The 20,636-nt window shown below is 37.8% G+C and overlaps 2 protein-coding genes across 2 annotated transcripts; one reads left to right on the forward strand and one right to left on the reverse strand.

Annotated features, from left to right (window-relative positions):
* The first annotated feature begins 169 nt into the window (after positions 1-169).
* Positions 170-5,171, forward strand: nudt2 (nudix (nucleoside diphosphate linked moiety X)-type motif 2). The gene is made up of 3 exons (XM_067422658.1): positions 170-325; positions 1,069-1,195; positions 4,132-5,171. Exons 2-3 carry the CDS (start codon positions 1,072-1,074, stop codon positions 4,449-4,451), a joined length of 444 nt encoding a protein of 147 aa, XP_067278759.1. The 5' UTR covers positions 170-325; positions 1,069-1,071; the 3' UTR covers positions 4,452-5,171.
* A 128-nt stretch (positions 5,172-5,299) lies between these two features.
* Positions 5,300-18,869, reverse strand: ube2r2 (ubiquitin-conjugating enzyme E2R 2). The gene is made up of 6 exons (XM_067422657.1): positions 18,154-18,869; positions 17,630-17,827; positions 14,010-14,096; positions 13,782-13,879; positions 12,195-12,329; positions 5,300-8,631 (listed from the first exon to the last, which is right to left on the reverse strand). Exons 2-6 carry the CDS (start codon positions 17,804-17,806, stop codon positions 8,376-8,378), a joined length of 753 nt encoding a protein of 250 aa, XP_067278758.1. The 5' UTR covers positions 17,807-17,827; positions 18,154-18,869; the 3' UTR covers positions 5,300-8,375.
* Positions 18,870-20,636: the final 1,767 nt, after the last annotated feature.

A 20,636-nucleotide genomic window follows, 5' to 3' on the forward strand; every position in this document is an offset into this window, starting at 1 on the left:
TATATATATATATATATATATAATTTTTATTTTTTTTAATTAGAAAAAATAATACGCCCTTCCCCATCTATATAACATTTTCCTAACAGTCAATAAATAGTCTATTAGCCTATTTAAATAACCACTTAGGGAGCCAATCAGAAAGCGACTCCCACTGCGTACTCTTGAACATCATCTTTGCGCCACAGTTACGCAGCGGCGCCATCAAAACAGAAAGTAGCCTTCATATTTAGCTCTTATCCATGTGCATTTCGTTTATTAATGAACCAGGTTATGTCGCATCTGTTCTAAACAAAAAGGAACATTCAGTCATTACCGTCTAGACGTAAGTGGAATTATGTTGTTAGTTAAAGCAAGCCATAGTTTAAGAGTGGCTTTTGAATGATAGCCTGCTGTCTTGTCTAGATTAGGAAGTAGGCTACATGCACGTTACACTTACAAGTATAGTTTCGTTCATTATAATTTCTGTCCCACAATTTGTATTTAAATAACTGAAAACGCTTTCAAGAGACTTGTAGGTCATAACCGGTGGGGGAAAATAATCTTAAACCAAGTGGTTTAAAAGTCTTGTGCCCAAACTGTCTAACGTTACTACGTTTCACTGTTGTTTCCTGAAGGAACTGTTTTTTTTGTTTGTTTGTTTTTTTTTATCCATTGCCATGGCGGGATGTGCTATAATGTCAATAAAGACTTTGAAACTCCTTTCAAATCCGACAAACAGACCTGCTAAGACCTAATGTTGTTTTTCTAATCAGGAGTTCTACAAATCAAATTATAAAGGAGTAATTGCGTTAGGTATTTTGCAGTGTTTCCTTTTAGAAAGCATAGTGGAACCTCTTTGTGTTAAAACTGTAATAGACAGACAATACTTTTTTTTATTGTAAGATTGAAATACAAATAAATCATAAAAATTCTAGAAGATAAATCAGCTATGATAGGCCTTCTCAAACATTGTCACATGTCAAGGTATGTATTACTTTAATAAAGAAAGCAAAGAGAAACCTGTTTCTAGATAAAACTTACTATAATTGACAATTGCATGTGTTTTACTAGACTGTGTATTTCCAGGTTATGGCATTGCGGGCGTGTGGATTTGTCATTTTTCGGCGTTTGGCCCAACACCCTCCCCCTGATAACATAGAGTTCCTGCTGCTGCAGACGTCCTATGGGGAACACCACTGGACACCACCCAAAGGTGCATCTCACAGCCACTCAAGATGTTTTTTTAGTGTTGAACTCACTGGACTGTCAATTTCTTATGGAACCACAAGCTTTAACTTTAGTTCTGTCTATTTCAAATAATTATTATGGGTTATTTTCAACATAAAGTCTATTTTCACAAACAGAAAATGATTCCATAATGCATTACCAGAAGATCCTCCACTAATAAATATCCTAACTTTAAATTAAGATTTACAGAATTTAACAAACAATTTGCATATGAATTATAGGAAACCAATCGCTGCCATAAGTACTGGTGATTAGGGTAGGCATTTCTCGGAGCGGCTTGAAATTGAGTGGTGTAGGTATGACGTCACTTTGTAGGCCAAGCTGCAGTTAGTAAGCATCACACTGGTTTTCTCAATAAAAACACAATAGGATTTTTCCATAGGCTTTTGGATTATCAGAAACAACAAGCTCTGTGGTCAACAAAAGTTATTGATACTTACATGTTTTGTCCATCAAGATAATTCACAGATGAACACGCTTTCAGGTTTTTTTATCCCAGAAAGTTCGAGTTAGAATAGTTTGTAAGAGCACAGTTATAAGCATGAGGCTGTAAAAGCGGAGTTTACCTGTTCGGCTTCGGCATGTTGACGTTTAATGTCCCCGACAGCCTCTGCAGTCCCATTTAGCCACTTGTTAGTTGCTGCCTTTGTCGAGACATGTAACCGCTTCAAAAAAATCACCAGTGGGGTAATACTGATGTATGTTATGTCGAAGAATAAAACATGAAGATATCCTTAGCTTGTGTTCACCACAGACTTTATTTCAGCCATTTAACTAAAACACCATTTAAAAAAAAAACATTGACTTTGGGACAATGGAACCGTAAGTGCTAAAATGCTAACTCATTTCCGGATTTTGGCCTACAAATTGATGTCATACCTGCACTACTCCATATAGTAAGCTAGCTTTGAAATGACAAGATCCCTCCCTCCCTTCAGAGTGTCTCCAACGCTACGCCTCCTTCAAAACACATAGCACACAGCTGAGTTTGCAGTGTCAAGAGACGAGAGACAGCATTAAACTTCCTCCCGTCTCAAAGCACATAAGTTTACGATTATAAATGTATTTGTTACATTTATATAGCGCTTTTCTGGATCCTCAAAGCGCTTTACATGGGGGGGGGGTGTCTCCTCAACCACCACCAATCTGCAGCATCCACCTGGATGATGTGACGGGAGCCATATTGCGGCAGAATGCTCACCACACACTAGCTGGTTGGTGGAGAGGAGACAGAGTGATAAAGCCAATCAGGATATGGGGATTATTAGGAGGCCATGATGGACAGAGGCCAATGGGCAAATTTGGCCAGGATGCCGGGGTTATACCCCTACTCTTTATAGAAGGACATCTTGGGATTTTTAATGACCACAGAGAGTCAGGACCTCGGTTTAACTGAAACTTCCCTGTACCTCCTGACTGGTTCAGATAGTGTTGCCATTGAAATGCATAAAACAAGACACAAACCAGCATAATCTTGTTGTTTTGGTTCAGGAAGAACTGGAAAATGTGGTTGCTGTTTCAGTTGCAGTGCTCGATGACATCCCACAGCACATCCCAAAGATGCTCTATTGGATTGAGATCTAGAGAAATTGGAGGCCAGGTCAACACCCCAAAATCATTATGGTGCTCCTTAAACCATTCCTGAACCATTTTGATTTGTGGCAGGGCACATTATCCTGCTGAAAGAGACCACGATATTGGTACGTGTCAAAGTAACATCCACATGGATGGCAGGACCCAAGGTTTACCAGCAGAACATTGCCCAAAGCATCACACTGCCTCCGCAGGCTTGCCTTCTTCCTATAGTGCATCCTGGTCCCATGTGTTCCCCAGGTATGCGATGCACACACACCCGGCCATTCACGTGATGTAAAAGAAAACGTGATTCGTCAAGAACAAGCCACCTTCTTTCGTTGCTCCATGGTCCAGTTCTGATGCTCACGTGCCCACTGTTGGCGCTTTTGGTGGTGGACAGGGGTCAGCATGGGCACCCTGACTGGTCTATGCAATAAACTGCAATGCATTGTCTGTGTATTCTGACACCTTTCTTTCAGAACTAGCATTAACTTCTTGAGCAATTTGAGCTACAGCAGCTTGTCTGTTTGTTTGGACCACACGTGCCAGCCTTCGCTTCCCAGGTGCATCAATGAGCCTTGGCCGCCCATGACCCTGTCACCGGTTCACCACTGTTCCTTCATAGGACCATTTTTGATAGATACTGACCACTGCAGAGTGCAGACCGGGAACACCCCACAAGAGCTAGTTTTGGAGATGCTCTGACCCTGTCGTCTAGCCATAACATTTTGGCCCTTATTAAACTCGCTCAAATGCTTACGCTTGCCCATTTTTCCTGCTTCTAACACATCAACTTTGAGGACAAAATGTTCACTTGCTGCCTAATATATCCCACCCAGTAACATGCCGTAATGAAGAGATAATCAGTGTTATTCACCAGTCATTATGCTATGCCTGATCGGTGTGTATATACATATAAATATATTCAGACCACTTAACTTAGTGATTGCTGTCAGTATGTGAGGAGACTTTCAACCAACATAATAAATGTCTTGCACAAATCGCCTACCCTGCTTTTAAGTCACATGACCAGAAGCAAAGCGAGACTAAATTCTACACACAAAAAAACCTAGAACATAAATCTGCTACAGTAGGTCTTCTCACACACTGCAACATATCTAGATATACACCATATCTACAGACACCAATAAGCACAAGCAAAAAAATGAATATAAATAATTTAACACTGTATTGCATTTTTTCTATTTTAAACAATAAAATTAAAATAACTACATATTTTTACAATTTATGCTATAAAACCATGTGGCTATCTGCAATTTCTTAGTATTGTTACTGAAAGAATAACATTTTCCACCCCCCTATAAGGTCATGTTGACCCTGGAGAGGACGACCTCACCACCGCCTTGAGAGAAACACAGGAAGAAGCGGGTTTAGGTAAAGATCACCTGCATGTGGTCGATGGCTTCCTGCAGAGGTTGCGCTATCAGGTCCGGGGAAAAGACAAAGAAGTCCTCTACTGGTTGGCAGAGCTCCGTGACCCAAACACAAAGGTCATTCTCTCAGATGAACACCAGGATTACCGCTGGGCCAAACTAGAGGAAGCCTGCAAGCTGGCAAAATACCAGGACTTACAGGACACACTTACAGCGGCACAGCGGTATTTAGAAGCACAGGGCAAACAGTAACATTTACCCTTGGTTTAGCATTTAGACACTACCAGAGTTGGATACATTCATCTGTTTTAGTAAAAATTATGTCTGTATAAGGAGACATTTGACATGCATCCTTTTTGCTCACCAACTTTATACGTCTCAACTTGCTAAGCTGAATTTAATTCAAACTCATAAGTTGCTTCCACAGTTTTAAGAGAAACTCTCTAAATCGCCACCAACAAACAAAACAAAGCTGCCATTCATTTCAAAGAATGTTCTGGGTTCAATACAAGTTAAGCTCTAATGACGCCATCTGTGGCAAGCTGTTAATTACCACAGGAAATTATTTGAGGTCTCTCCCCCCCATAACCCCCCCCCCCCGGGCTTGTAAGTGTATTTTGACACCATAATCTTGTACAATTCTCCTCGTTTTTTTCTTCCTGTGGTAATCAACATTGTGCTTCATGAAGCTTGCATTGTATTTAACCCGAAAAAATCCTTTAAGGCAAGTCTTGTGAGAGAAGACACTGGTTTTTGGTCACTTTTTATAACCGTCCAATCTAATTGTTACCTTTGTTTCCACAAAAGTTTATCCGAATACTGTACATTTTTTCCAAGTTGCATTTTAGGTGACTAGTAATGAGTGAATAAGAAATACAATTATATACAAGTTATGTTGCTGACTCCTGCATCATGTAGATTGTCGTAAATGAATAATAATGAATTCATTAAATGAAAACCAATGCTCATGAACCAGTGCTGTTTTATTATTTATGTTATATAGATTTAGTAATATTTTGAATTGGCTTATATTTTTCATTTTAGATCAGTCATTTTTCATTGTATTTGTGCTTTTGTCAGTTTTATTAGTTTAAAAAATGTTAGTACTTCAGCTTAAACTTGACTTAGTTGTTAAGGCTAGTTGCTTTATTTAAATTATTTTTAATAGTTTTAGTTAAAAATCACAACACAAATGTGTTGTCTAATGGTTTAATTGCTAAGGAGCATTAACTCCTGTACATACACACAAACAAAAATGAATTGTGATCATACAAGCACAGTCTTAAAAGGATCATACTGGACATCCACCCCACCCGCACCAACACCCGTTCCCCATCCCAAACCCCAAACTCAAATACTTATGTTTAGAATAGAAATAGGTATCGATTTAGATTCATTCTTACTGTTTTTCCATTCTTCTTTACGTGAATCTTTAGAATGATATTCCCTTTAACAACATTACAAGAAAAAGGAAATGCACTGAACTTAGAGCAAATAATGATTTCGGTTGTTTTGATCAGGACCACAAATCCTGTTCAAGAATTAGCATATGAAAAAAAAATCCTTAATGAAACATTAAAAACACAATCATGACACAAATAATAAAATCCTTCAAGACAAATCACTGTCGACTAACGTCACAACACTTTTTGAAATGAACTTGTTTGTTTTGCTGTGCACAGGGGTGAAAATACACCAAGGTTCTTGCTGAACATGAAAAATCCAGTCCGTTTTAATCGTTTCACGTCCCTGTTGAGCACTCTTGCACTCATAGTCCAGAGATTCAAGGGAGCGATTGAGTCAGGAACGATTGTTCTTGATAGTTCAGTGAGTTCCTGATGCTCGGCAGAATAAGAGAGCACCGTTCCCTCAAGATCCTCCCTTTTTTGAGGGGTTCCGTAGGACCAGGAATCAGCATCCGTGTCCTTGGCTGGTTTGCGGGAATAAAGGTGTACCTGAGACCCCATGTGCATAAACGTATACGCTTCCACCCCCATTAATGAGACCGTAGGGATTTGCGTGCCTCATTGGATGATTGACACATCATATAAAACACATTAAAACACACAAGCATGCTCTTGAAAGCTACGGCCCACCGCAGCACAGTTGCCAACGCAAAAGACCGGGGATGAGAGGGCTCACATTGATAAGCAAAATGTCCTCAGCAGTCACTGATCTCAAACCACAAACTTAAACGGCTAAAATGATCTTCAAAATCAGTGAGGAAAATGAGAAATAGAAATGGTTTGGTACAGCAGCTCGGACACTCAAAAGCATAACATGATTACCTTCAGACAATATTGTTGGATCAAATATTCGGCATCATCGTAGTGACTTCAACAGTCTCATCATAGTTTCTGGGTCAGCAAATGAAGGTGTGCTGGAAGTAGTTTTAATGCTTGTGTTGCAGAGCACTTGAAAGCACCTTCATGTGCCATACAATCTGACACTGTGATTTAATGGCTCAAAAAGCTCAAGTGATTTGGGGTTACGAGCTGCGCATAAAAGGGTGCATGTAGTTAGCAGTTGTGAAGGTGACCCTGCTGATGTGGATGGCTGGTCAAAATGATGACACTTAAATTTTATGAGGAAGAAACAGTCTATTCATTGTTAATTTTTCCACCCTTGAATACTTACCTTTTTTGTGGAAAAGTGGTAAATTAGGTACATACTGTAGAGTGGAATCAGTGAAGCCCTATAGTGTAAAGACAGAGTTCTGAAGAATCTGTACATACTTGAAAATCTGGGAAAAGAACAAAACATTCATTTGTTGGTGATTTTACCAGGCATACCTAGCTCATGAGTGAGTTAAAAGGTTAGTCACCTCAAAAATAAAAAGTTAGCATCATTATTTACTCACCCTGATGTCATTCCAAACCTGTGTGGCTCCCTTGATTTAAACTGGCACACTAAATTCGGTTACAAAACACGCAAGAATCAACAGAGAAAATTTGGCACACAAATGCTTAAATACATTTTTAGAATAAATAACCAACATTTTGGCCCATTACTCTTCTTGAGCCATTTTCGCAGCAACAAAATATTTAGAATATAGCTCCCTAGTTATATTATTATGGTTATTTTAGTTTGTCTGGCTATCGCCAGATCAAGCTTAATAAAAGTGAACATTGGTCTAGGGAGTCTGCTCTGTATTTTCTACAGCACAAGAGGCGTGATCATCTGGAATTATTCAAATAACTCTGTACGCAATTGGATAGTCCTTCAACCAATCAGACCACAAGAGGCGTGATCGACCCATGACTCTCTATCTGCTATCGTGTTAAACCCGCCAACATGGATAAGTCAGTCTGTGATTGGTTCCCGCAAAAGTAACAGAATCAGTAGAAATTAATGTACAGGTTTCCAGACTGAGTTACCGGGTGAAATCAAATTGCAGGCAGATCAGGCTAGGTTTACCCAGTCTAGCTTTTAGTGTCTTTTTAGGGGAAATCGCATTGCACATTTGATGTAGAGCACAACTGTCATGTTACTTATTAACGGTAGTGAAGCAACATAGCTGAAGCCACAACTCCTCTCCCATGGCCTTATGGGATAGTAAAGCATCTATTAGATGCGAACTTCAAAAATTTGCCGGTAGTAATAGATCATCCTTACTGTTGTTATCAATACTATGAATTTAAACATACTACTCCATATTCACTTTCTATATAGCAGGGGGAAATAAGCGTATTCAGATGCAGGGATTGTTTGGTTATAATCTATGGGAGAAACATCAGTGTCTTTTTTTCCACGGAAGAAAGGATGTCCTGCAGGTTTTGGAACAACATGAGGGTGAATAAATCATAACAGAATTTAAATTTTTGTGGGAACTAGCCCTTAAAAATGGGTTTTAATAAAATAAATATTGAAATGAACATGTTTAAGGTGGCCTGACAAGCTCTGAATATCCAAAAGCCCTGAGGTTAAGAGGCAGGAGAAGGTGGGATGTGAAATGTAACTACAAATGACTGGTTTTATGAACCCATAGTGTACTTTACTGAGGAACTGGGAGGTGCTATAAGGACAGAGATCTGAAGTTATAAGGTTTTTGAAACAGAGTGAAAAATGAAAGCTTTTAGCACAGGAAAAGAGAAAAGAGAATCTGAAATGTGAGGCTGTAGGGGTAAGGAATAATGAGAGGGTGAAGGTCAGTGTCACGGAAACGGTGGAAGGAGGTCAAGACTCCTCATTGCCAGAGTCGTCTTCGTCGCCAAAACAGTCCCCGGCCATTTCGCTGCCAATCCCAACTGCCTCTGCCTCGTCGTCATCGTCATCATCCTCCTCTATATCGTCGTCATATAGATCGTCGTAGAGCAGGTCAGAGCTACTGTCGTGGGAAGGCACTTTAGTCTGGATGCAGTACTCGGCTAGCGTAGTTGGTACTTTTACTCCATCCCGCTCTGCGTCTGCCTTAGTGGACATAACCTGCTTCCTGTGCATGATACAAAAACACAGTGTAAGCAAATCAATTCAGCTCCAACTGTAGCAACTATCTGTATAAACCATACACTACTGATCCAAATTATTTGGTCAGTAATTTTTTTAAATAAATGATTCAGGAAGGATGCATTAAATCGATCATTAAAGGTGAATATTAATATTAAAGGCGACAGTAAAGATCGTTTTTTCAACATTGATAATAATAAGAAATGTTTTTGAAGCAGTAAGTCAGGATATGATTTCTGAAGGATCACGTGACACTGAAGACTGGAGTAATGATGCTGAAAATTCAGCTTTTCCGTCACAGAAATTAATTACATTCAAATGTAAAATTCCAATTGCCATTTCACAACATTACTGTTTTTACTGTTTTTTCAATTAAATAAATGCAGTCTTGGTGAGCAGAAGAGACTTCTTTCAAAAACATAAACGTTGGTGTATCATTTCACTACTTTTTTTCAAAGAACATGCAAATCATTGGGTTTTTTACTGAGGGATGTTTTGTTAGAAAGGGATGTCAATAAGAGAAAAGTTCAACATATTTCACTAATGTCTACTTCTCCAAAGAAAAATAAAGACACTCAGGACAGTATGTCCTGAACTTCAGTGGAGTGGGATGGTGCAATGGAAGTGTGTTGGGCCAAAGTTTGGCCTCAGCCAAAGGTTTACTCTAGATCTCAGCCAACTTCAGTTGTATAATTAAATTTTGGCATTTCCTGTAGAATATGTTAGTTTGTGCACAATGCTAGGGTGTGCAAAGGTTAGAGCATTGCTATTCAGCTACTAGTGAGTTTTTGTGTGCTAAAATGTTGATGGATCTCTGATCACTGCACTCAACAAAACAATTAAGCTTCACAGCTTCTTTAAAGGGGTGATAAATTGAGAAATCAACTTTTCCTTGAGCTTTTTATATATAAAAGGTCATGGTAATATAAGAATATCCTTCGGATCACGCTAGCCAGCAGCAACAAACATGCCGAATAAGATGTTTACAAACATGCCGAGCAAGATATTAAGCTATTCCTGGTTGTGGAAGAGCGCAGTCGCATTAGGAATGTGTGATACTTCATTTGTTTTTAATGAAGTTTCAGCTCACGTGGGAAGACGCACGCGTGTTCGTTTCGTTTCACTGCGGAATCGTTTGTAAACATGTCTCAGGTTGAGCTGGATTTACCATAGACAGTAAAAGAAATGGACTGAGCGATCCAATTGACGTCAACGGCGAAAGAATGAAGTCAACCTAGGGGCACTCACTTCCTGATGGCTGAGCGAACTGCGCAGGCTCAGACTGAGCTTGACGACGTAGATGTGACGTGAGCCTCCTGTCTGACAGCTGTAGGGTTGTTGGAAGTTGTTGTAGTTGTTGTGGAAAGTGAAAGCTGAATCACGTTGTTTAAATATTTTCTCCCGTTGCTTTTGGCTCACTATGGGCTTCTCCCCATTCTTCCCCCTTGACTTTATGTCTCCACGTCCCCCTGACTGTCTCATAGACAGTAAAAGATTGCCTGCGAGCATCTCCTCCTGTCTATACGGTAATTTCTCAACTGTGCGACAGAGTTGTGTTGGTTATGACGCAATAGTTAGCCTATTTTTACAAAAACAGCCTCTACGGGGCGATAGTGTAAGATACAAGGTAATGGAGCCTTTTATGCATTGTCGTGTTTCTTCAGAAATAAACAATGGACAAATGGAGTCTTTAAACGTCTCAGATGTAAAGTTATTCACTGTCAAAGTGACTCAAAAATGAATGGGAGTCAATAGGATGCTAACAGCAGGTGATGGCTTGGTTAGCAATGGCAGCCCCTAGGGGTGGAACGCTTTCCGAGCGCTAGATTACCCCCTTGGGATTTACAGACAAATTGAAATTAAAACACAATGCTTTGCCTTCTATATTGGATCCAAAAGGAATGGTGCAACATACTTATGTGAGTAAAACGTTTTTTATTTGTAATAGTTGTCCTGGGGCTATGTTTTTTTCCAGACGGCCTACCAAAACATACGCCTGTCAGCAGGCTGGTGAATCTCAAATGGTGAAATAATATTATTGATCTCGGTGTGCGTGCGCACGTGTGTGTGTGTGTGCCCGCGTGCGGTTCGCGCTTACAACCACCGATCGGGCAGGCCATGTAATACAAAAAAAATATCCCAATCAATCGTGGATGGATGAGAAATAAATCATTGTGTTTGTTTGATAAAGACGTTTACAAGCCCTGCGATTGAGAAAATCATTCTGGTTGCCGCTTTCAAAACGATCTCTCCTCTCCCTCATGTGAACTGACGGGAGCTTAAGCTCATTAAATATCCAATCCTAGCCGTGAGCGTTTACTTCCAAGTCTCCAGTGTTGCATGCCCATCAAAACCCAGCGTTCTGGAGAGCCTCAAAACCAGTGTAGTAAATAGCCTATTACTTATTGGTTATGATGCTTTTGAATTTTGAACTTGCAGCTCTCCCCGCTCTGTCCAAGCATGGGGAGTTTTTCCCCAGAACAGAACCATACCGCCAACACTAACTATATGCTATTATTGTCAACAACGACAATAAACAATATACTTGACAAAGTGGTCCTGATTGAAATGACCAATGTAATCTACCAGTTAAAGTCTAGTTTAAGACATGCTTTTTTGGGCTGTAAATATGGCGCAAACACCAGTAAACTGACACAGCCAAACCTTAGTAAATCGCACTGCGTGATTCATTTTAAATGCTTTCCTCCCATAAATTTTGTGTCCTAAAGGGAACCTCTTACCAATGTATATGCAATAAGGTCGGCCACAAAAATTACTGTCCGCGCCTTTTCAGCGATAATTTACCACTGTGTCTTTAGTAAATCCTGACAGTAGTTTTTTAACACCAATAGAGGGTTTTGTGCTGGTGCAAGCTGTCAGTAAATCTGGCTTTTAGGGTTTAAATACTTTAAGAAGCATCAAAAATAATATATTAATCATTTAACTGTATGCATCTGTACTCCGTGCACTTTATACATTGTGGGGTGAAGCAAATCAAAATGCAAAAGAAAAAAAAACTTTGCAAAATCTGTGCATTTGGTCCAGCAAAATCTTATATTAAAAATTCAAGAGCGGGTAAAAAATTGCAGACTGACCTTTAAACTTAAAGGGTTAGTTCACCCAAAAATGAAATTAATGTCATCAATGACTCGCCCTAATGTTGTTCCACACCCGTAAGACCTCCGTTCATCTTCGGAACACAGTTTAAGATATTTTATATTTAGTCCGACAGCGTATCTAAGTGTATGCACACTATACTGTCCATGACCAGAAAGGGAATAAAAACATAATCAAATTAGTCCATATGTGACATCAGTTAGTTAGTTATAATCTCTTGAAGCATCGAGCTGATGTCACATAACTACTTTGATGATGTTTTTATTCCCTTTCTGGACATGGACAGTATAGTGTGCATACACTTTCATACGCTCTTGGACTAAATATAAAATAGTCATTAATTACATAATTTTCATTTTTGAACTAACCCTATGGAAAAAGCTGAGTATGTTTTTTTTTATGCAAGTCATTTAAATGATGAAGTGGTGGTACCTTATAATCTCTGCGTATTCCTTGTCCTTGCCTTTGCTGTCCCTCCACTTGCGAAACATGACTGAGGCGTCCACATTTGCAGGAGAAAAGGTGTTGGGTTCATTCAGCAGTGAGATCACACTCAACAGGATTGTTCTGCACACAAACACACACACTACTATAAGTTGCGGTTGGTAACATATTTTAAATGTTTTGAAAGAAGTCTCTAATGCTCATTGAGGCTGAAAAACAGTAAAAACAGTGATATTGTGAAATATTACAACGTAAAATAAAGGTTTTAATATTTTGATTCATTTTAAAATGTAATTTATTCGTGTGATGGCAAAGCTGAATTTTCTGGATTATTACTCCAGTCTTCAGTGTCACATGATCCTTCAGAAATCATTCTAATATATTTTGTGACCAAATAACATTTTTTATTATTATCCACGTTGAAAACAGTTGTGCTGCTTAATATTTTGGTGTTATACTTTTTTTTTCCAGGATTCTCTGATGAAAAGAAAGTACCAGAAAACAGCATTTATTTGAAACTTGTTTGTAACATTATAAATATCTTACACTTTTGATCAATTTATAAGGACAGTTCACCCAAAAAATGAAAATTCTGTTATTATTTACACTCAGAATATATTTTAAAGAATATGGGTAACCAAACGATTGATGGAGCCATTGACTTCTAGCCTAGAAATCTAGACGCACCCTAGCGGCAGACAGCAAATTTAATCTGCCCGCGAGTATCGTCTAGCAACTCTCAATACCCTTCTGAGCTGTATTCGCCTAACTCTTGCCGGGCCAATCACATCGTGTATTGAGTCGGTGGGTGGGGCCATAATGACGATGGTCGAGTTGCGTGCGCGTGCTTCTAGTAAACACAGAAACTGGCGAACAGCGGTCTTTCGAAACAGCTTTGACCGCGACTCTGGAAGACTTGGAATTAAGCTTTTCTCTGAGAAAAAAACAAAGAACGGCACTGAAGTCCTTCTTAAAAAGGGAAGATGTGTTCAGAGTTTTGCCGACTGGATACGGCGAAAGTTTAACCTGTGAACTAGCTCTGCTTCACGTTGCTCTGGTTGGTTGTAGCGCTATCCTATCGCGTGTAGAGGGAGTTTGAAAGACAACCGTTTATCCCGCCCCTCGGATTGAGCCCTGTCTATGGTGAGTTTCCAGACCAAACATCTTGATGTGGGTCTGGCTTGTCAGGCTAATTGACTTCCATAGTATGAAAAAAGAAAAATCAATGGGGTCCATAAACCTTTGTGTTGTAAACTTTTGAAATTCATACAGGTTTGGAACAACTTAAGTGAGTAAATGATGGCAGAATTTTAATTTTTGGGTGAGCTGTCCTTTAATGCACCTTTGTTGGATTATAGTATAAAAAAAACTAAAACAGAATTTGTGATGCCATGGGCATTGGAAGAAAAAAAAATGTGGATGGGTCCTTTTACTGAAGTAGATGCCATTAAAATTAAGGGCCAATAGCCTGCTTTGTGTAATAAACCCACATACACTTGTTCCGACACCCATGTATAAAGCCATAGTCATTCAGGGTAATTTTGTGTGTAATTGTGGGTATTTTCACCCTAATACCTGACATTCTGTGTGGGGTTCCATCGCTCCGAGGGCAGCTCTCCGCTCTGGGGGTCGTCCACAGGAGGATGAAGGATGGAAATACAAACATCGCCATTCTAGGGTTGGGAGATGCATATTAAGCAACAATCGCAGCATTGTTGCTACATGATTACTAATTTAAGCTGTTGTAATCTGTTTGGTGGTGCAGTAAGCATGCATTAAATGGACACACACAAGCATTTTCACCTCATAGATGTTTGGATGCCACATCTTGGTGAGGAATCGGAATGTCGGAGGAGAGTAGGGGTAGTCAATAGGAAATTTTATATGGGCCTGGGGAAAAAGACAGAGTGAAACATGGAGCATTGTTAGCTTGCATATGAGTCGTATTATAGCTAGTAAATGAGCCGCTATAAGTCAGTCCCAAAATGGAAAGGACACATTAGACTAAAAGGGTTGGTATATTAATAATCCTCATGAATCTCAACATCATGTACTCTTCATCAGGTTTCTAATATGGTGCCAAAAGGGAGCTTGAGACGACAGTGCAGTTCAACTAAACAGGGCAGTGCTGTGTTAAATGCTGCAGTCTCTTCAGACCAGTGTTAAAATAGTATTATTTTGTGCTGAGTCTTGCAATGCGTGATTGTGGCCATTATAATAGTGATTTTAAAAGTGACTGTTGCTTTGAGTTTAGTTATAACAACTGCAATCGCTGTGAGATCAGTTATAGGTTATATGGCTAATGAGGACTGTTTTAAAATACTAGTTCAGGCATATGACTTTCTTTCTCAGATGGAACAAATAAGGAGAAATTTGAACCAAATTTCACTAGCTTTCAGACACAATACACAATAGCTATGCTGCCATTCAAAGTTGCGAATGTAACTTATGCACAAAATTGCAATATTGCATAAAACATTTTCGAATAAAGCACAATTCCATGCAGTGAGTCGAAGAAAACATAATCACCACATTCTGATAAACTACCGCTAAAAAAAAAAATCACTAAGAAACATAGGAGAAGCCACCATATTTAATAATTATCAGAGAAACTTTGGTCTCAATAAACTTGTCTTTCTTTCAGAGGCAGATGCTGCTGTTTGGAAAGCAGTAATGTAAGAAAATTCTAGGAGGGAAATACTGAGCATCTTTGAGCATCTTTGACCACAGACTTCTGAAGGATCAAAACAGCATTAAAGATGCTTTGCAAACAAGATTTTTTCCACTGGTTAGTACAGTTATGCAGTTTTTGTATTTTATTTTTATGCGCATTGAGGAATTTATTGGGTAAATGCATTTCCATCGTAGTTTATGCGCATGTTTTCGAATCGGATTGAAAAGGTATCCGACTCAAATGAGTGCACATGTTTTTTTATACACATTTTTAGAATGAATGCGCATCTTGGCATTTCCATTTAGCATTTTTGATGCGATATCCCAAAATCCGCGTAAAAATAGGTGGATGGAAACATAGCTAATGTCTTTCAAGCTGCAAAAAAGACACATACACACACACACACAAAAAACATTTCAAAATTATTTAAGTTTAACAAATGTGACCATAAACCTCATAAGTCGCACGGTATATTTGTGGCAATAACCAACAATATCGATTTTTCTTTTATGCCAAAAATCATTAGGATATTAAGAAAAGATCATGTTTCATGAAGATATTTTGTAAATTGCCTACTGTAAATATATATAAAAATATAATTGTGAATATAATGTAATTGTGTTTACATTTTTGTGTTGATTTGACCTTAATTCTTAATTACTCTAACTGCTTTATTTTATTTTTTCCTCTCTTTGTAGCACTTTGAGATTTTCTTTAAAATTTAAAGTGCTTTATAATTAAAACGTATTATTATTATTAATATGCGTCACTAAGGACTTCATTTGGACAACTTTAAAGGTGCCATGTGTAAAAATTGAGGTAAAAATATTTTAAAAATGACCTACATGCATCAAAAGAATGAGAAGAAATAAGGGCGATGATGTCATTAAAAAAATGTCAAGTTATAGTGCTGCAGAGATAGCAACCTTAATTAGCAGTAGCATTACTAGCCCCGGCCCGACAGGTGTCGTAATACCAGTCTCGGCCATGGGAGGCGGTATGCGGGCAACATAACCACCAGCCAACCTGGCGTACTTGAACCTGATGTCAATCGTGTGGAAAGTACATCCCACTACTTCATTTCAGTTCAGGGAAGAGAGTGGACGGATGGCCGAAGCCCTTGGCCCCTTAAATGTATCTGATATGATAAAAATAGCTGTTGTTACCTGACCAGAAAAAACGGAAGGGCGACTGTGTCCCGTCCCGTCATAATAAAAGTCCCGGTACTCACGAGCCATTTAGAATAGGTGCCCTCCAGTGGACGAAAAGTTGCATAGTGCACCTTTAAAGGCAATTTTCTCAATATTTAGATTGTTTTGCACCCTCAGATTCCAGATTCTTAAACCGTTGCATCTCGGCTAAATAGTGTCCTATCTTAACCAACCATACATCAATGGAAAGATTATTTATTCAGTGGTTTATAAATCTCAGTTTTGAAAAATCGACCCTTATGACTGGTTTTGTGATCCATAGTCGCATATTATCTTGTTAATCGCGCAGATTTTTTAAATATTTATTTATTCAGAAATTGCTCAAAAACACAAAGTAGGGCTATGGCAGGTTTGTCACTTTGCACTTTGCAGTGAATAACAGTGAAAACAACTTCAATATGTTACTCACAAAAAGCTAACATATGACTTGTAGAACTTGGAATATATCTCATAAGTCATATGGATTACTTTTATGGTATTTTTATATTGCTTCTGCATCTTTTTTTAAGCTTGAAACATCCAGATAATGAGATAATAGTCCTTTTTGGGTGACCTTTTGCTTTAAATGTGAGTGTGGTGCTAAATCTAAGGCCGTTTCTTCTCTGCATGTGGAAATTCTGCTACTTGCCGCTGTTGTTGACTGCTGATTATGTGTCAGACTAGATGAACTGACTGGTGCTTAAGTGCAGCGTGACTGTGTGAATGAAGATATGTGTCTCAGTCAAAGCACACAGTCTTAGAAAGCAACAACCTGATGTAATCACGATGCTTCATTAGCGATCATTAGGAATAGATGGGAACAAACGATGCAGCTCTTTGAAGCTAGACATGTTTTAATTTTATTTTTTTAAACAGAAAACCTTGCATGAAAAGTACTTTGATAACAAATTAAGATGGGGAAAATTTATATCCATGCAATATCTTACAGAAGCCTGACAGCAAATACTTTGTCTAGTGGGTGGAACCTAAGCCTGTTCTCACAAAGATACCATAATCTTCCTCAAAACATGCTGCATCATATCACCCAGCTTAAACCACTTAAAATTGCACCACATAAAAATAATTAATGTTTTACTATGAAAATGTGATAAACATAAAATGACATGTTTTAAATCAATATGAATCGGTCAAACTAAAAATACCAAAACATCCCCAAAGAGAGACTGTGACCTGTGGCATTGTTATGATACAATAATATAACTCTGAAGGAATGCCAAGGAATTTTGTTGTGGTAAAGTTGATGATGTATTACTGAGAAAGTACTGACTATTGCAGTTGATAATATGCCACTGAGAAGAAATTTCTATGAGGAATAGGGTTGAAACACACTGTCCTTCTCTATATAGCTCTCATATTGAGATGTCATTAATATCTGTTAAGGCTATAAATAGAGATCTAGAGTAGAGAGACTTACTAAAGAGTGCATGGGAGAACATATACTATATACTAAACAAATAATTATAAAAACTGTGATGGTTGATCTGACTCGAAACACCCTAGTTCAATGGTAAGCATTCAAGAGCATTTTTCAGGCTTACCTTGAAGTAACCCCCTTCATAAAGTGTGTTTGGGGGGCCAAAGATGGCCACCTCCCAGTTGTAGAGGTCCGACTCCTCCACCAGAGTAATGCGGAAACCTTCCACTGGCTCCTCCTGCAGGGATTTCAGCTCCAGCATCAGAGCCTTCTGAGAGCTCGGCATTTGCTGGTGTGCCATGATCCCGATCCTTCAGCCTTACTGGGGATTCAAAGAAAATTTGTTTTTATTTTTTTACAGAGTAATATATAATTTGTCATTTTTGACAATTTCATATAACAATAATTTCTGTTTTTCAATCATTTAAAAAAATAGTGTGTGCGAAATATCAAATAATTATTTATGCATAGTGATCTATCTATCTATCTATCTATCTATCTATCTATCTATCTATCTATCTATCTATCTATCTATCTATGTATCTATCTATCAAACTCAAACATTTCTTTACAAAAATGTATTAGATTAGTATGTAAAACTATGCAACATTCTGATGAATAAAAACATGTTTATAGGCTGTTTATTACCTGTGCTGCTCCCAAGGAAATGTGATGTTTGAGTTCTTTAAACTTCCAGCTTCATGTAAATATTAATATGTTGCTGATGTTTATTTATTCCTTGTGGCCCAGAAGGGACTGTTAACCTCAATTTTCCTTTGTTATTTTTCGAATCCTGTTGCTTTTGCTTTTACACGTGAAGTTATCCAGTCTTCAAGCAAAAATAAAGGCAAATCAATAAATGTATCACCCTTACAAACAGTAAAACATAAATCAGCCGTTTGCTCTGTATCTGCTGCTGCCCGCAATGGAGGTGAAGGCGGTGGGTTGGGAGTTGTCCTCGTGTACTGCCCTAACGTTTACAAAAACTCTACAGCATGCAAAGTAACCTCTAATTTCGCTTTAAATGGTGCAGAATATGTTTGTCAAACCCTGCAGGTCGCTGTCATCACGCCGTTTCGTTGCGCGTCTTCGGCCGCACAGCTGATCAGCTGCTTGTTTACATTTGTTCTGCTGCGAGGCTTCAACGCACCTTCAAAACCCCCGTTTGCGCACAGAATTACACTGCCAACTCTGCTTTATCCGTCCAGACCGACTCGACAGCGAAATAACGTAATGGTATGGGTGTTATGGAAGTGGAATATGGAGAATCAAGAGAGCACAGTGCAGATACATATGAACGATATCGACAGGTGATGGTTTCTTTCGCCGTTTCTCAATCGCGTCTATTGATGCTTCCGGTTATCACAGTGCGTGCCTGAACACGTCTGTACGCGTGTGCGTCATGACGCAAGACACTCGACTGCAACTTTAGTGTTATTATTTTGAAGTGCCCATAGAACAGTCCCATACAGTTATTACATATGTACACACAGCATATGCTATGTATTATTACATAGGTAGCAGTCTGTATATAATTAGGCTATAATAGTATTAGCCAACTGGGAATTAGGAGAAGAGTAAGTCGATTTTAGTAAGTAAAATATAATAAAGTCATTAGAAAAAATTATAAAGATAAAACGCAATAATAAGATAGGCCTACCTATATATATATATATATATATATATATATATATATATATATATATATATATATATATATATATATATATATATATATATATATATATATATATATATATATCCACCCATACAATTTTTTTTATTTTTATATATATATATATATATATATATATATATATATATATATATATATATATATATATATATATATATATATATATATATATATATATATAAAAATAAAAAAAATTGTATGGGTGGATAGATAGATAGATAGATAGATAGATAGATAGATAGATAGATAGATAGATAGATAGATAGATAGATAGATAGATAGATAGATAGATAGATAGATAGATAGATAGATAGATAGATAGATAGATAGATAGATAGATAGATAGATAGATAGATAGATAGATAGATAGATAGATAGATAGATAGATAGATAGATAGATAGATAGATAGATAGATAGATGTACTAGCCTAATCTAAGCTACTTTTTGAAATAGTTAGGAAAAACAGAGATTCTCTATTTTATCTGTCTTTTACTTAATGTTATTACAGTTCACTAACCAATAATGCTAACAATATATACAGGTTCTTCTAAAAAAAATAGCATATTGTGATAAAGTTAATTATTTTCAATAATGTAATGATAAAAATTAAACTTTCATATATTTTAAATTCATTACACGCCAACTGAAATATTTCAGGTCTTTTATTGTTTTAATACTGATGATTTTGGCATACAGCTCATGAAAACCCAAAATTCCTATCTCAAAAAATTAGCATATCATGAAAAGGTTCTCTAAAGCTATTAATCATCTGAATCAACTAATTAACTATTAACACCTGAAAAAAGATTCCTGAGGCTTTTAAAAACTCCCAGCCTGGTTCATTACTCAAAACCGCAATCATGGGTAAGACTGCCGATCTAAATGCTGTCCAGAAGGCCATCACTGACACCCTCAAGCGAGAGTTTAAGACACAGAAATACATTTCTGAACGAATAGGCTGTTCCCAGAGTGCTGTATCAAGGCACCTCAGTGGGAAGTCTGTGGGAAGCATGGGCGTAGATTACGCGGGGGACGTGTCCCCCTCACTTTTAATAAAATGTATTTTCGTCCCCCGCACTTTTACTCACCAAGGCTGCATTTATTTAATCAAAAATAGTTAAAACAGTAATATTGTGAAATATTATTACAAATTAAAACAGCTTTTTTTCTATGTGAATATATAGTAATTAATTCCTGTGATCAAAGCTAAATTTATCATTACATTACTCCAGTCTTCAGTGTCACATGATCCTTCACTAATCACTCTCATATGATGATTTTATAATCAAGAAACATTTTTTATGATTATTATCTGTGTTGAAAACAGTTGTGCTGCTTTAAAATGTTGTGGAAACCATGCACATTTTATTTTTCAGGATTCTTTGATGAATAGAAAGTTCAATGAACAGCATTTATTTGCATTTATTAAATAAA

The sequence above is a fragment of the Pseudorasbora parva genome, chromosome 18, assembly GCF_024679245.1.
Source record: "Pseudorasbora parva isolate DD20220531a chromosome 18, ASM2467924v1, whole genome shotgun sequence".
In the NCBI taxonomy this organism is placed as follows: Eukaryota; Metazoa; Chordata; class Actinopteri; order Cypriniformes; family Gobionidae; genus Pseudorasbora; species Pseudorasbora parva.